At 36.1% G+C, this 15,347-nt stretch overlaps 3 protein-coding genes across 3 annotated transcripts; 2 read left to right on the top strand and 1 right to left on the bottom strand.

Moving 5' to 3' along the window:
• Positions 1-399: 399 nt before the first annotated feature.
• LOC127091001 (photosystem I reaction center subunit psaK, chloroplastic) lies at positions 400-1,290 on the top strand. The gene is made up of 3 exons (XM_051029491.1): positions 400-642; positions 736-819; positions 993-1,290. Exons 1-3 carry the CDS (start codon positions 562-564, stop codon positions 1,218-1,220), a joined length of 393 nt encoding a protein of 130 aa, XP_050885448.1. The 5' UTR covers positions 400-561; the 3' UTR covers positions 1,221-1,290.
• A 2,241-nt stretch (positions 1,291-3,531) lies between these two features.
• On the top strand, positions 3,532-5,412 carry LOC127093885 (uncharacterized). Its single transcript, XM_051032781.1, has one exon. The coding sequence runs from the start codon at positions 3,532-3,534 to the stop codon at positions 5,410-5,412; it is 1,881 nt and encodes a 626-aa protein (XP_050888738.1).
• A 3,287-nt stretch (positions 5,413-8,699) lies between these two features.
• On the bottom strand, positions 8,700-12,172 carry LOC127091002 (uncharacterized). The gene is made up of 5 exons (XM_051029492.1): positions 12,025-12,172; positions 10,659-11,705; positions 10,255-10,495; positions 9,417-9,499; positions 8,700-9,020 (listed from the first exon to the last, which is right to left on the bottom strand). The coding sequence occupies exons 2-5, from the start codon at positions 11,652-11,654 to the stop codon at positions 8,949-8,951; spliced, it is 1,392 nt and encodes a 463-aa protein (XP_050885449.1). The 5' UTR covers positions 11,655-11,705; positions 12,025-12,172; the 3' UTR covers positions 8,700-8,948.
• Positions 12,173-15,347: the final 3,175 nt, after the last annotated feature.

Consider the following 15,347-nt stretch of genomic DNA (forward strand, 5'->3'; position numbering starts at 1 on the left):
AAATTTAAACATTTTTATTATTATTAGCAAAGTAAATGAAGAGTCATTGTTCTTAAATCAACTTAGTTTTAACATTATGTTAATGTTAGAGATAAAAACAAATTTAATAAATAATTTTATGAATACATTTGACAAATAGATTCAAACATAGACACACACACTTAATTAATATTTTCCAATTTGAAAAATCATTTAAAAAGATTAACAATATAGAATCTAAGATTGATATGGTGCTACAAAATAAAGAAATAGCTCAAGTAAAAAGGATACATGTACAGGTCAGATATGAAACAAACGAGGAGCTAAGACATTATCCAATCTCACAAAATGAAATCAAATCAGATAATGCCACGTCGGAGTAACATATCTATGGCCATCTAATATCAACATTCTGAAGCCACAAGTTACTTTGGTGGCTAATATTAGATTCTGTTTACTTCTTACATCATAATATCATATCATAAACCTTGAAAAACTTTGAGTATAGAGGAAGAAGCTCAAACATAGCTTGAAGAAAAACTGATTCAAACTATTTTTCATTTGCTCTCATAGCTTGAAGAAATGGCAACCTCTATGATGTCAACTGTCCCTCAATTCACTGGTCTTAGACCACAATTGAAACCTTCTCCTGTGCAGGGTTTGGTAATTAACCACCTTTTTCATATACATCAATTTTCCATTCTTTTGTTATATTTTTATGTTCAAATTTCAAATAACATTACTCTATATGCACAGGTTGCTTCCCAATCTATGACAAAGCGCAAGGGAAAGAGTGCTTTGGGAGTTCGTTGTGACTTCATTGGTTCATCCACTAATGTGGTAAGATCTCAAGAATTAGACCCAATTCCAATGCTTTTATAGGTTTTAAATTGCAGCAGCATCGCGCTTGAAGTGTTTATGATTTATGACACGATTACAATTGTGATATAGTTGCAGAAACTTCTGAAACCTTTGATAGGTAAATATATGATTGACTTTGATATGCTGTGCAGATTATGGTGGCATCTACAACTCTAATGCTGTTTGCTGGAAGATTTGGATTGGCTCCGTCAGCAAACAGGAAAGCAACTGCTGGACTAAAGCTGGAGGCTAGGGACTCAGGCTTGCAGACCGGCGACCCAGCTGGTTTCACCCTTGCTGATACTTTGGCATGTGGAACTGTTGGACACATCATTGGTGTTGGTGTTGTTCTTGGTCTTAAGAACATTGGTGCATTGTAAAAAGGAAATTGTGTTGTTGTGAACTTGTGTTGCATATGTAATCAGTTTTAATGTCATTTTATGTTTTTTATCTCTCGCACTTTTAACCTTTACTCTTTCTTAACTTTAAGCTTTAGTTGCTCCTCTCCCCGTTTCAACACGCAACTGATATATAACCATCGTCTGATTCAATCATGTCAGTTGATCAATCATCGGGCTGGTTTTTAAAACATTGATATTGCACATTACGGTAAAAAGTTTCTGGTTTGTGCAACCAGACCACCCCTAAAATCATATCAATCCATTCTAACTCCAATATGTATGCCTCAAGCCTGGTGGGGAAGTTGCCAAGGTGAACTTCTAGGCTCTTAGACATCCCTGTCGTAGTGACACAATTGTCATTCCCAGGTTTAACAGTTGTTACCTTATTCTGATCCACCGAAAGTTGCAAGATTTCTGTCAATATAGGAGATATGAAGTTATGACTAGCTCCGGTCTCCACCATTAATGTTATTGACATTCCTTTTACCATGCATTCAAGGAGTAAGGGGTTAGGGAAAGATCCTTGAGCTTTGCTTTTGTCTTTTAACCCAAAGGACTCTAAAGAATTGCAAGTTGGAGTAATTTCTTCATCTCCTTCCTTCAACTCAATGGCAATGATCTCCCCAGCTTCATTAATCGCTTCATCATCGCCCAAAATCACTTTTTCTTCACACTGATGCAGAGGGTGATAACGTTTTCCGCACTGAAAACATAGCCCTCGTGCCTTGTGCTCCATTAATTCACTGTAGGGGAGGTGTTTTACCCACGTTTCTGATCGTCGACGCCTCCACAACGCTCGTTGTTGCTATTTAAACGCGTGCTTGACTGTGTGTAGGGTTGAACCTCTGTGTGATTGCAATTGAATCAGAACCCGACCCAGATTGATCATTCTTGAATAGTCCTAATCCCTTGTTTCCTATATTTGGGCCTGAGAGATGACCCGACATGTTTCCTTCAATAAGCTCCAAATTAAACTTTGTTACCTCCTTTCTTCGATTTTGTGTATCTTCCTCCACCACAATGCAAGAACGAACCTCATAGCCCAGTTTCAACACCACGACCAATCTTCATCGCTTCCACATGCGTTATGGGATGAAACGCTTCCACACGTGTTATGGGATGAAAGGTTCTCACCATCAATCGTATCTTTTTCTTTCGGCCACCCAACAAATACCCTAAATATTGTTCTTCTGGTAATCTTCTCACATGCGAAGATACAAACTCAAAATCTGTGATGTACTCATCCACACTTCCGTCTTGTTTTAAAATCTTCAATTCTTCGAAAGAACTATCATTCTTCCTTCCTCCGTATCTCTCAATTAATGCTTGGTTCAATTTCAACAAGGTCAGGTCATCTTATTCAGGTCTTCTTATTCGCGCAAGAAGTTGAACCAATGGATGGTTTTACCTTCCATGCTTAATTTTGACAATTGAACCTTCACCCCTCTGAAATTCCTTGAACTTCAAAGTAAGTTTTTGCACGAGTGATCCATCCAACTGGATCTTCACCGTCAAACATCAGAAGTTCAACCTTCTTCACCGCCATCTTGAATTCTAACAGTTCATCAATGGAAGATGAACATTGCCTCTCAACGATGGAACGATTAAGTAACTTCGCAAATCCCGACGAAATTCTTCCAAAGCTTGGCGCATTAAACCTTCCATTGTCACCATTCTCACCTCCAAAGCATATTAGGTAGCATTCACAATCTTTATTTCACTGGCTCTCTTCTTCGAATCCGGTAGGTCGGACCAATGATAGAAACCAGAATTTTAAGTAAGCAACTGATAGAACAACTACTATTGGGCCTGTTACTAATGAAAGGCCCAATCCTGCTGTATGGAGAGTCTATGTTCGCAGGGGTAAGAAAGTGGGGAACAATTCTGTTAGTGACGTGGCAAAGGAAATCCCTGATTCTTAGGAAGGTTGTTAGTAGTGGGAGATATATGGGAGAGGGTGGTGTTTGTTAGGGTACGCAGGATTATTGCTAACATTTGTATTAGGAGATTGTACTCTCTGGAGGAGCTCAGCTCTGGTTATACACTTTAGCTATTTACCTTTCCTTCTGTTAATACAAAAAGACAATTCATTTCACCATTCCTTTAAATTGTTTCATATATTTTTTCTGCTAGTTCTATCATTGGTCCGACCTGCCGGATTTTCGAGAGGTACCAGTGAATTCTTGTCCAGTACATGCCACCTAAGTTGTCAGATCGAATGAGAACAGTAGAAGAAAGGCTCTCGGCGGTGGAGAATTCTGTACGTCAGTAGTTGAGGGATTTTCGTGAGATGATGATGCAAGAGTTTCGTGATACCATGATGAGCGAGTTTACGAAACTGTGGGAGCGACGACAGTCGGTGGAACGACCTACGTTTTCGGAGGAGTCTGTGACAGAGTATAAGATGGCGGTGAAGAAGGTGGAGTTACCATCGTTTGATGGTGACGATCCTGTGGGTTGGGTCACACGTGCTGAGACGTATTTCGAAGTTCAGGGTACATCGGAGGAGGTGAAGGTCCGATTGGCAAAACTAAGCATGCAAGGAGCAACAATCCACTGGTTCAATTTGTTGAGGGAGACGAAAGACGATTTGACATGGTTGAAGCTAAAACAGGCTTTAATTGAGAGATATGGGGGAAGACAAAGCGATAACCCTTTTGAGGAAATGAAGGATTTACAACAGACTGGAACGGTTGACGAATACATCACCACCTTTGAATATGTATCGTCGCAGGTAGGGAGGTTACCGGAGGAGCAGTACTTGGGGTATTTCATGGGAGGACTCAAAACGGATATTCGTCTGAGGGTTCGAACAATGAATCCACGTTCACGGGTTCAGGCGATGAAGATCGCTCGTGACGTGGAGACGGAGATGCGTGGGTCGTTGTTGCCAAGAGTAAGTGCTGGTGGGCCTCGTAATTGGAAGGGAAGTGGGTCAGGAGGATATGGGCTTAGTTGGAAAACAGGTTTTGGGTCTCAACATAACCCAGGTTTGACCCGAGTGGGAAATGGGTCTACTAATTATTCTGCTGGATCGGTGCAAAGTAAAACGGGTTCTTCACCATCTAACCCAAATGGGAATACGAATGCAAACACCAGCACAGTCAGATCTAGAGGTGACGAAGGAAGGAGATATGGAGGAGAACGCAACCGTGGCCTCAAGCACTTGCCGTATTCTGAGCTGATGGAGCGAAGAGCACAAGGGTTGTGTTTCCGATGTGGAGAAAAGTATCATCCTCTTCATCAGTGTGCTGAGAAACAACTCAGGTTGGTGATTTTAGGAGATGATGAAACTATTAATGAGGAAGGTGAGGTGGTAGCCATCGAAGTTAAGGAAGATGAGGAAGAGGTGCTAGATTGCAACTCTATGGGGTTATTTGGTATTACTGAAACAAACATTAAGTCGAACAATACCCCTCCTATCACTTTGCGCCTCCAAGGAAGCTTGAAGGGGGTCTCAATTATGATTTTAATTGACAGCGGTGCCAGTCACAATTTTGTCTCACCTCATGTGGCCACTGCTTTAGGGCTAAATGTTGAGCAAGGAAGATCAACGGGAGTGAAGTTGGGTGATGGTCACAGAGTATCGACAAGAGGAAAATGTAGAAAATTGGAGGTGTGTTTGAATGACTTTACCACCAGTGTTGATGCTTATGTCCTCGAAATGGGTGACCTAGATATGATATTGGGGGTGGCTTGGTTGCAACGGTTTGGAAAAGTAACTTTTGACTGGGAGAAGATGACCATTAGTTTTCTATGGGAAGGAAAAAGGGTGGAATTACATGGTCAATTCTTCACTACCAAAGAGGTGTCAACCAACAACATATCTCATGCACCGATGGACTCCTTGCACAGTTTGTTAGAAGAAGAAGTGGTACCAACAAATGAAGTACAGGAACTGATCGAGGTGCAAAAGCAGGAGCTTAATGAATTGTTGAGCAAATTCAAGGGAGTTTTTGAAGAAAATACAGGGCTGCCACCTAAACGAGAAATTAATCATACCATTGAGTTACAAAAGGATGTTGGACCAGTAAGCGTAAGACCGTATCGTTACCCTCATCACCACAAAGAGGAGATCGAAAAACAAATTCGGAGTATGTTGAGTCAAGGTATCATTCGAAACAGTTCAAGCGCATTTTCAAGCCCTGTCATTCTAGTAAAAAAAAGATAGCTCATGGAGGATGTGTATTGATTATAGGGAGTTGAATAAAGTTACAGTTCCAGATCGCTACCCGATACCGGTGGTGGATGAATTATTAGATGAGTTGCATGGAACCGAGTATTTCTCCAAACTTGACTTGAAATCCGGTTATCACCAAATCAGAGTGAAGGAAGAAGACATGCAAAAAACGGCATTCCGGACTCATGAAGGACACTATGAGTTTCTAGTAATGCCCTTTGGATTAACAAACGCTCCAGCTACCTTCCAATCCACCATGAATCAGTTTTTTAAGCCATATCTTCGCAAGTTTGTCTTAGTTTTCTTTGATGATATTCTAGTCTACAGTAAGGGGTGGAAGGAACATTTAGCACACTTGTCCCAAGTATTAGAGATTTTGCAACACCATTGTTTTGTAGTTAACCAAAAGAAGTGCAATTTTGCTAGCAGGAAGGTTGAATATTTAAGTCATGTAATATCTAAACAGGGGGTGGCAGTGGACCCAGCAAAAATTAATAGCATTTTGGAATGGCCAGTTCCTCATAATGTCAAAGGGGTGAGGGGTTTTTTGGGGCTGACAGGGTATTACCGGAAATTCATTGTGGGTTATGGTAAGATAGCTAAACCGTTAACGGAGTTAACCAAGAAGGAAGGGTTTCATTGGGGACCAGAAGAGTTGAAGGCATTTGAGAATCTAAAAAGGGTTATGATTCAAGCTCCAGTTTTAACCCTTCCGGATTTTGCACAACCCTTCGAGATTGAGTGTGATGCATCCAGGAGAGGAATAGGCGCGGTACTGATGCAGAAAAAGAAACCCATAGCTTACTTCAGCAAAGCCTTATCTAAGAATAATTTGAGTAAGTCGGCGTATGAGAAGGAGTTGATGGCATTGGTGTTGGCCGTTCAACATTGGCGTCCTTATTTGTTGGGAAGGAAGTTTGTAGTGTATTCCGATCAAAAAAGTTTACGACACTTGCTCCAGCAACGTATCACTACTGCTGATCAACAGAATTGGATAGCCAAACTATTGGGTTATCATTTTGAGGTAGTGTACAAACCCGGGCCAGAAAATAAAGCTGTTGATGCCCTTTCAAGAATGCATGAAGAAGTGGAACTAAAAGGAATAATGTCATTCCCATTATGTATGCAGGAGCAACAAATCCAACATGAAGTAAGGAATGATCCTTATTTAAAGAAAGTAATGGCTGATTTGCATGTGAATCCTACATCTCAACCGGGTTTCCAATTGATCAAAGGGAGACTATTCTATCATGGTAGGCTGGTGCTATCTGCAGAATCGAAATGCATACCCTTAATGTTGCAGGAGTTTCATTCATCCAGTACTGGGGGTCACTCGGGGTTTTTGCGTACATATCGGAGAGTAGCTGGTAACCTCTATTGGGTAGGAATGAGGAAGTCAGTTCAAACATTTGTGCAGAGTTGTGACGTGTGCCAACGTCAAAAGTATTCGGCGTCGTCACCCATGGGTTTGTTGCAGCCACTGCCAATTCCGGAGAGAGTTTGGGAGGGCATCTCAATGGATTTCATAACTGGTCTTCCGAAATCACAGGGGTATGAGGCTATTTTTGTAGTAGTGGATAGACTATCTAAGTATGGACATTTTATTCCCTTAAAGCATCCATATACAGCAAGAAAAGTGGCTGAGATTTTTACCAAGGAGGTGGTGCGTCTCCATGGTGTTCCACAATCTATTGTTAGTGATCGTGACCCCTTATTTGTTAGCTTATTCTGGAAAGAGTTATTCCGTTTGCAGGGGACTAGGTTGAGTATGAGTTCTTCATATCACCCGGAGACGGATGGGCAAACGGAGGTTGTAAATCGGTGCCTAGAAGCATATCTTCTTTGTTTTGCATCAGAACAACCGAAGGAGTGGTCACAATGGATTCCGTGGGCCGAATTGTGGTATAATACCACATTCCATGTCTCTACGGGTACGACGCCATTTGAAGTGGTGTATGGAAGAAAACCACCTACTGTGGTGAGATTTCTACAGGGAGAAACTAAGGTAGAGGCAGTGGCAGCTGAGTTGGTTGATCGGGATGAGGCTCTACGTCAATTGAAGTATCATTTGACTCGGGCTCAAGAGCAGATGAAGAGATACACAGACAAGAAAAGAAAGGCTTATTCATTTGAGGTGGGTGAATGGGTATTCTTGAAGCTCCGACCCCATAGGCAACAAACAATCTCTCGAAGGATTAATCAGAAACTTGCTCCACGGTATTTTGGACCTTTTCCTATCCAGAAAAAAATAGGAGCAGTGTCATATAAGTTGAAACTGCCTGAAGGAAGTCGAGTACATGCGGTGTTTCATATATCTCAACTTAAGAAGGCTATTGGGGAGTATGCTGCTGAACCTCAACTACCGGAAGGGCTCGAGATAGAGCCAGAACACTTAGAAGAACCGGAAGAACTGTTGGCTTCAAGGCCAATTACGAAAAATGGACAGCGGGTGCGACAATGGTTAGTGCGTTGGAAGGGAAGAGCTGTAGAAGACACAACTTGGGAGGATGAGTCAGTTTTAAAAAGTCAGTTCCCTTCTCTCAGCCTTGAGGACAAGGCTGTTGTTCCTGGGGAAGGTAATGATAGAACAACTACTATTGGGCCTGTTACTAATGAAAGGCCCAATCCTGCTGTATGGAGAATCTATGTTCGCAGGGGTAAGAAAGTGGGGAACAATTCTGTTAGTGACGTGGCAAAGGAAATCCCTGATTCTTAGGAAGGTTGTTAGTAGTGAGAGATATATGGGAGAGGGTGGTGTTTGTTAGGGTACGCAGGATTATTGCTAACATTTGTATTAGAAGATTGTACTCTCTGGAGGAGCTCAGCTCTGGTTATACACTTTAGCTATTTACCTTTCCTTCTATTAATACAAAAAGACAATTCATTTCACCATTCCTTTAAATTGTTTCATATATTTTTTCTGCTAGTTCTATCAGCAAGCAACTGTGTAATAAAAGGGAAAATGATGAGCCTGAAGCTCTTACAATGGTGGATACATAAATTGTAAACCAAAGCAGAATTGCTCATGATCAATAGAGTAAATCTCCTATCAACTTTCTAACAATCTTTTTGAATGCCTACACATTTCCCTCCCCATTCTTTTATAAAAGAAAATCCCTTAAAATCAGAGAATGTCTAACTGACTATTATACTTACAGCTTCTAGAAGCTGTGCTGATGTGGATTGACCTCAATGATTGGATCATCACAAATATAAGAACTCAGTATCCTATCAAAAAGAGACTAAAAAATGAAAATCAAGGAATTGAAAAAAAAACAAAAAAAATTGCAAATATGTGATTTTCTTCCTCCAAGAGACAACGAGGAAGTACCTTTAACATTCAGCTACAGCATAATGTGTCATAATTCAGTGATGAGTTTAAATGTACATAAACATTGTTGTATGTGCAGATTCAAAATGCATTGCTTCCAAATCCTAGATACTCTCAATGAAAGACCAGATAGATAACATTTCATGTGCTAATTTTGACAATACTTCATTCCGGAGGAAGTAATAAGATTCCATTTTTACATTTTTCGCATCATCTCCAAACAAGATTCGTCACGCCAAGGCTGAAATTGTCCTTCGTGGGATGCGTTCTGCAAAAATGGACAGAAAAATAGCAATAAAACCTACATGATAAGCATATCACGACAGTTGGCAAAAAGATGCATACAATTAACCCACATATTCACCGGTCTTAGAAACAAAAACATTAAATGCTGAATTATGAAACAATGGCCAAACAAAACTGCACAATGATCCAGTGATTTCCATGAGAAATTTATGCTACGTCATGGAAATAATCATAATTAAAATTAATACACAAAATTTCTAATTTGTAAAAGAGACACAGTTAGAAGGTCTATATCGAATGGCCTGAAGGCACCTTTCCTGTCAAATCATTGCTTCAACAAGCAAAATACTCTTCATAGTTCATACACACTCAGGATCTAGTACTGGATATAATGTTTAACATGAATCTATTGACTTACTTCTAACCAGAAAAATAATCCACGCAAGAGAAACAAAACCCTAGGCTTTTCCTTGGACTCCATGGCAATAGCTTTGGCTAAATCTGCACAATTATGAAAGAAATATTTGATAGAGGCCTGAAATCAGATTGAGCATAGAAAGAGTTGAGACTTAACAAGAATAGAAGTTGAAAATCCAAAAGTAAAAGCTACCAAAAAAACTTGCACAAACCATAAAATGGAATACATAGATCGATTTTATGTTCTTTCAGCAAAATCTAACCCAAATATACTGATGATTAGAAATCAGCCCTCAGTCACAGAATGAGCTCGTCCATAAAAGGTACCATGATTCGATGAACACTACCTGGACTACAGAAAAATCAAAGATTCTTCTACTGTCATATGTTGGGTTCAATAATGATAAATTAACTAATAATAAGTTCATGAACAAATTACATTTATTCATGAGGCTCTAAAGTACTCCGACCCACTGTTTGTGAAATAACACTCTCAACTCACCTCCCCAAATTAAAACTTTTGACAGACAATATTGTTCATAATTTTAACAAACACAAACAATCATCAAAATATGATGAAAACATGCATCTATAGAAGATAGTTTCAGGTTTTATGACAAAAGTGTATAACACCCTCTTAATCTTACATCATATAAATCAACTAAGTTTTGGTTGGTCCATGCAGTACATAAAGTAAGAGTTTTTTTTAACACTAGCAGCGAGGACTGAACTGAGAGCATTCAAACTTGATTGGATATTTAGGACTAAACTTTATGCTTTTTTATATATGAAAGAAGAAAATATGAGAAGTCATAATACTTGAGAAAATATGGACCTACCAGGGTACAAATCAAGATACGATCTGGTGAAACCTACAGCGTGATATGATTTAATCACCCCCCGCCGTGTTTCTAAATGGCGCTCCTTTTCCTTTCGTTCATATGCTTCAATAATAAGAGATTTATACTCTTTATAGTCATAAGGCCTATCAAGATATTCCACAAGTCTTTTCCGAAATTGCGAATGATAAAAAGAAGTCGTTTGCATGTTGTCTTTGGGGTGCATTTCTTCTCCAAAACACTAAACACAGATATCATGAAGACGTGTTATGAAAATAGTTTAAAATTAACTGTTTGGAATTATTTCTTAAAATAAAATAAGTTTTTGAATAATGTGTATGTTTTTGGACCATTTGTAAAATATGACCATTACATATACATTGCGTGAAGTTGAAGACACTTACAGATGAATCATATGCCTTTGAAGATACAAAAGGGGTGTTTTCACAGTTTGGATAAGATTCCAAAACAACTAGATCTGAATCTGAGGAATTACTCTCATCCTCCACATTGGATGCGTTTTTGGTATTCTTATCACAACCATACACAAAATCGCCATCAACAACCCACCCAGAGTTAAGGAATTGTTCATAATCTTCATCAACAACACATTGCACTTCAGGAGTATCAAATTTTTGTTCAGAAACTAGTGAATTTTGTCCAACATTAAAACTTTTTCTTAGTAACCGATCATCTTCATCAACATCAACCCCGTCGCTAATACAATCAGAAGCAAATTGATTTGAAAAACCATTGTAGCCTTCTTCTATTTCCTCACTGACATTGTTGTTTCCAATGTTGACGTCAACATTTGAACCCCCACTATGATTACCCGCACTGTCATTTTCAACATCAGGATCATATGTAGCTAAAAACGATACATAATCTGCATCTATTTCATCACTGTCAATGTTTGAACCACCACTTTGATTACCTGCACTGTCATTTTCAACATCAGGATCATATGTAGCTAAAAAAGATAGGTATTCTGCATCTGCTTCATCATGATCAATGTTTGAACCACCACTATGATTACTAGCACAGTCAGCTTCAATATCAGAATTATATGTAGCTAAAAAGGAGCCGTAATCCTCATCCATTTCATCATCATCATCATCCTCACCACTCCTATATGTAGCCAAAAATGTTTTCCATTCTTCATCTGCTTCATCATCTATCCTATGCTCATTTTTATCTATCAAAACATCGGTATTACCGCGAATCTTCAAAGCTGTCGTTGTAGCACTAGCGACACGACTGCGATTCAAACTATCAACCATGATCTCCCGTCTCCTCCATCGCCTTTCTAACCTTATTCTTTTATCATCAAGATTAGGACTTTGTAAATTCTCACTCACATGAGAATCACCCGGGTTAATCTTGATTAAAGCACGCTTCATTTTTATTTAACGAGTACAAGATCCTCGTTTGAGGGTGGAAAGCAGAATTCACTGTAAACATTAATAAATAAAAAGCAGAGAAATAATCAAATTAAAGCAGTCACTGACTGTACTCATACACTATCCTACAAGATATTTTACAACATGTTTAAATGATAACAGCTATGTAATGAGGAACAAAAGGGTAACAATTTCTACAACATGTGTAAAAATACATTGGATGAATAATGTACTCAACAGTAAATAAAAAGCAAGAGTTATCTAAACAAACCCTAAATCGGGTGTATCTTCCCCTTAGGGTTTGATGATCATGAGAGTAATGTGTGTGGAATGTAAGAATGGAGAAACAATAAAAGTAAACTGTAGTTACCAGCATTGCGAATAGGAGGAGGTAGGTGAACAAGGGTTGAGTTTGGTTCAGTGGTGTTAGTGTTTTTAATAGTAAAGAAGAGAAATTGAGCTGAATGTTTAAACCCTTAATTTCGATTTAGAACTGAGGAAATTTAGGTCAAATGGGTCCATCTTGTCTTAATTCTAAACATTTTTTTTAATTCATTATTAATTAAATTAAAACTAAGAAATTACTCCCTCTATTTTATATATTTTTTTTAAATTTTACTTTTCTAGATTCATTAAAGGGTAATGCTAACTTGTGCCCCTAGGGCACAAGTTAAGAAACCACTTATAGAAAGTTTGTATTGAAAAAATAATTAAAAAATTAATTTTATATTTTTATTAAAATCAATACACAATTTCCAAGATAATATTTTTTCATTTGATTCTTAACTTGTGCTCCTAGGGCACAAGTTAGCATTACCCTTCATTAAATAACTAATATATCTAAAGATCAGATACATTAATTATTTAATAAATCTAAAAAAATGAAATTTACTATTATATGAAACGGAGGGAATACATTATATTAACCCAAAGAGATATCAAATCCCATTTATTTATCTTTAAATAATAATAAAGATTCACATTGAGACGATTTTTGAAAAATTATTTGTAAAAAAAAGTTTGGATTCTCTTTCTGTTGTACGAAGATTCCTCTGTTTTGGTTTAAAAAAAAATTATTTGTAAAAGAAAGTTTGGATTCTCTTTCTGCTGTATAAAGACTCCTCTGTTTTGGTCCTTCAAAAAATCCAATCATAAAATAATGATATAGAGAGTTTTTTTTAAAATGTCAATTGCCAAGTTGACATTTTTTAATTTTTAATTTATTATTTTTTATTAAATCTACGTTACTTTTATTTTTTATTTTTTTTAAGATTGGAAATCAATACTTAAAAAAAACAAATTTTTGCAATAAGGAATTGTTAAACTCAGGTCCTTCCCTCTCTTGCATAGCACCTTTATCAGTGGATCATATTATTTATTTTACATTTTTATCCCACTTAAATATACACATTGCAAAACAAACAAGTTAAGTATGAAATATGTATATTTAAGTGAGATAAAAATGTAAATCAAACAACATGGCCAGTGGCCTTTGCATGGGAGGCAATCCAAAAAAAAATTATATGGGGTTTTCAAAAATCGTCAAAATGACAATTAGTAAAATATTTGTGTTATAGTATGGATTTCGTCTAATTGATGCACGGAACGTCAGATATCTCATTGTCAATTGTAAAATTATATTATAGATTAGAGACATTCACAAAATCAGAAGATTAATAATATGCACTAACTTTTATGCATTAATCCGAACAGTATTTTCAAAAACAATACAAATATGACTCAAATGATCAATGAGAACATAATAATTATAAATTTGAAAAGGCAAGATGTTACTTCTATTATATTGTTAAATTGTGATTTCTTACATTAGTTATTTTAATAGAAAACATGTTTAAACATCTCAATATCATTTGTTCAACTAATAACTTAATTTATGACTCCAACAACATACTTCATCGTTGCAACAATAAACTCATAACTTATTTTTCTATCCTAAAACTGCATGAAGAAATATATCACAGTGGTTTTAATTTCCAAAATACATAATCTATAAGTAAATGGTGTTTCAAAGATGCATTAATTTATCAAGTGTCATGATAAAGTATAAACACACGTTTGTTGTAAAATCTTACCAAAAGTGACGCATATCAATCTTCAAGGTCTCTATTTGAATCACCAACAGACGTATTCTCGTTTATAAAAATATTTGTATCAACAATACACTTTTTCTCTTTTATAAAAATATATGTATCAACAATAGATTTTTTCTGTTTATAAAATATTTGATTCAACAATAAACTTTTTCCGATTATAAAAATATTAGTATTAAAAATACACTTTTTTCCGTTTATAAAAATATTTGTATCAACAATAAACTTTTTCCCGTTTATAAAAATATTAGTATTAAAAATACATTTTTTCCCGTTTATAAAAATATTTGTATCAACAATAAATGTATTCCCATTAATAAAAATATTTATATCAACAATACTTTTTTTTTCCGTTTATAAAAATACTTGTATCAACAATACACTTTTTTCATTTATAAAAATATTTGTATCAACTATGACTGATAATGAACCGAACCAACTCAAATATAGTTTGAAAATACAAGCATAATCAGCTTCAATATCATAATTATATGTAGCCCAAAAAGAACTCTAATCCTCATCCATTTCATCATCATCACCACTAGTATATGTAGGCAAAAATGTTTTCCATTCTTCATCAGCTTCATCATCTATCATATGCGCATTTTTATTTATTAAAACATTGGTATTACCACAAATCTTCAAAGTTGTCTTTGTAGCACTAACAACGCGACCGTGCTTCAAGCTATCAACCATGATCTCTCGTTTCCTTCACCGCCTTTCTAACCTTATTCTTTTATCATCAAGATTAGGACTTTGTAAATTCTCGCTCATATGAAAATCAATCAAGTTAAACTTGATTAAAGCACGCTTCATTTTCACTTACCGAGAACAATATCCTCTTTTGATAGTGGAAAGAAACTCACTGTAAATTTCCAAAATGCATAATCTATAAGTAGGTGGTGTTTTAAAGATGCATTGATTTATCAAGTGTTGTAATAAAGTATAAACAAACGTTGAAGATTTTTTTTAAATAATCATCTTTTTTATAAAAAATTCAAAAATGACCATAATTTAATTTTTTTTTACAAAAATGGACAATTTTTTGCCCTAAATTACATATGGGCGCCACCCTAGATGGCGCCTACCCTTTAATAGGAGGGCAAGTCGCCACTAGGAGTGGCGCCTACTCCTAAATGTTTTTTTTAAATTTTTTTTTTTTGCTTTTTTTAATATTTTTTTTAATATGTTTTTAATTATTTTTTTAATTTTTTTAAATCTTTTTTTAACTAATTTTAAATTTATTAATTTATGTTTATTATAAATTATATTAATTTATATTAGTACATATATATAAATAATATTATTTACAAGATATATATATATATATATATATATATATATATATATATATATATATATATATATATATATATATTAATTTATATATATTAGTTTAATTTATAACTAAATAATATTATTTATAAATTTTTGGGAGAATTAGGGTTAATCATGTTAGGGTTAATTAATCAATTATAATTAGGGTTTATTGATCGGTTATAATTAGAGTTTGGTAGTTATGACCTAATTCAAACCCTAATTCACCCTAAGACTAATTAATCAAGTGCGACACTAATTAGGG

This window comes from Lathyrus oleraceus, chromosome 6, assembly GCF_024323335.1.
Source record: "Lathyrus oleraceus cultivar Zhongwan6 chromosome 6, CAAS_Psat_ZW6_1.0, whole genome shotgun sequence".
NCBI lineage: Eukaryota > Viridiplantae > Streptophyta > Magnoliopsida > Fabales > Fabaceae > Lathyrus > Lathyrus oleraceus.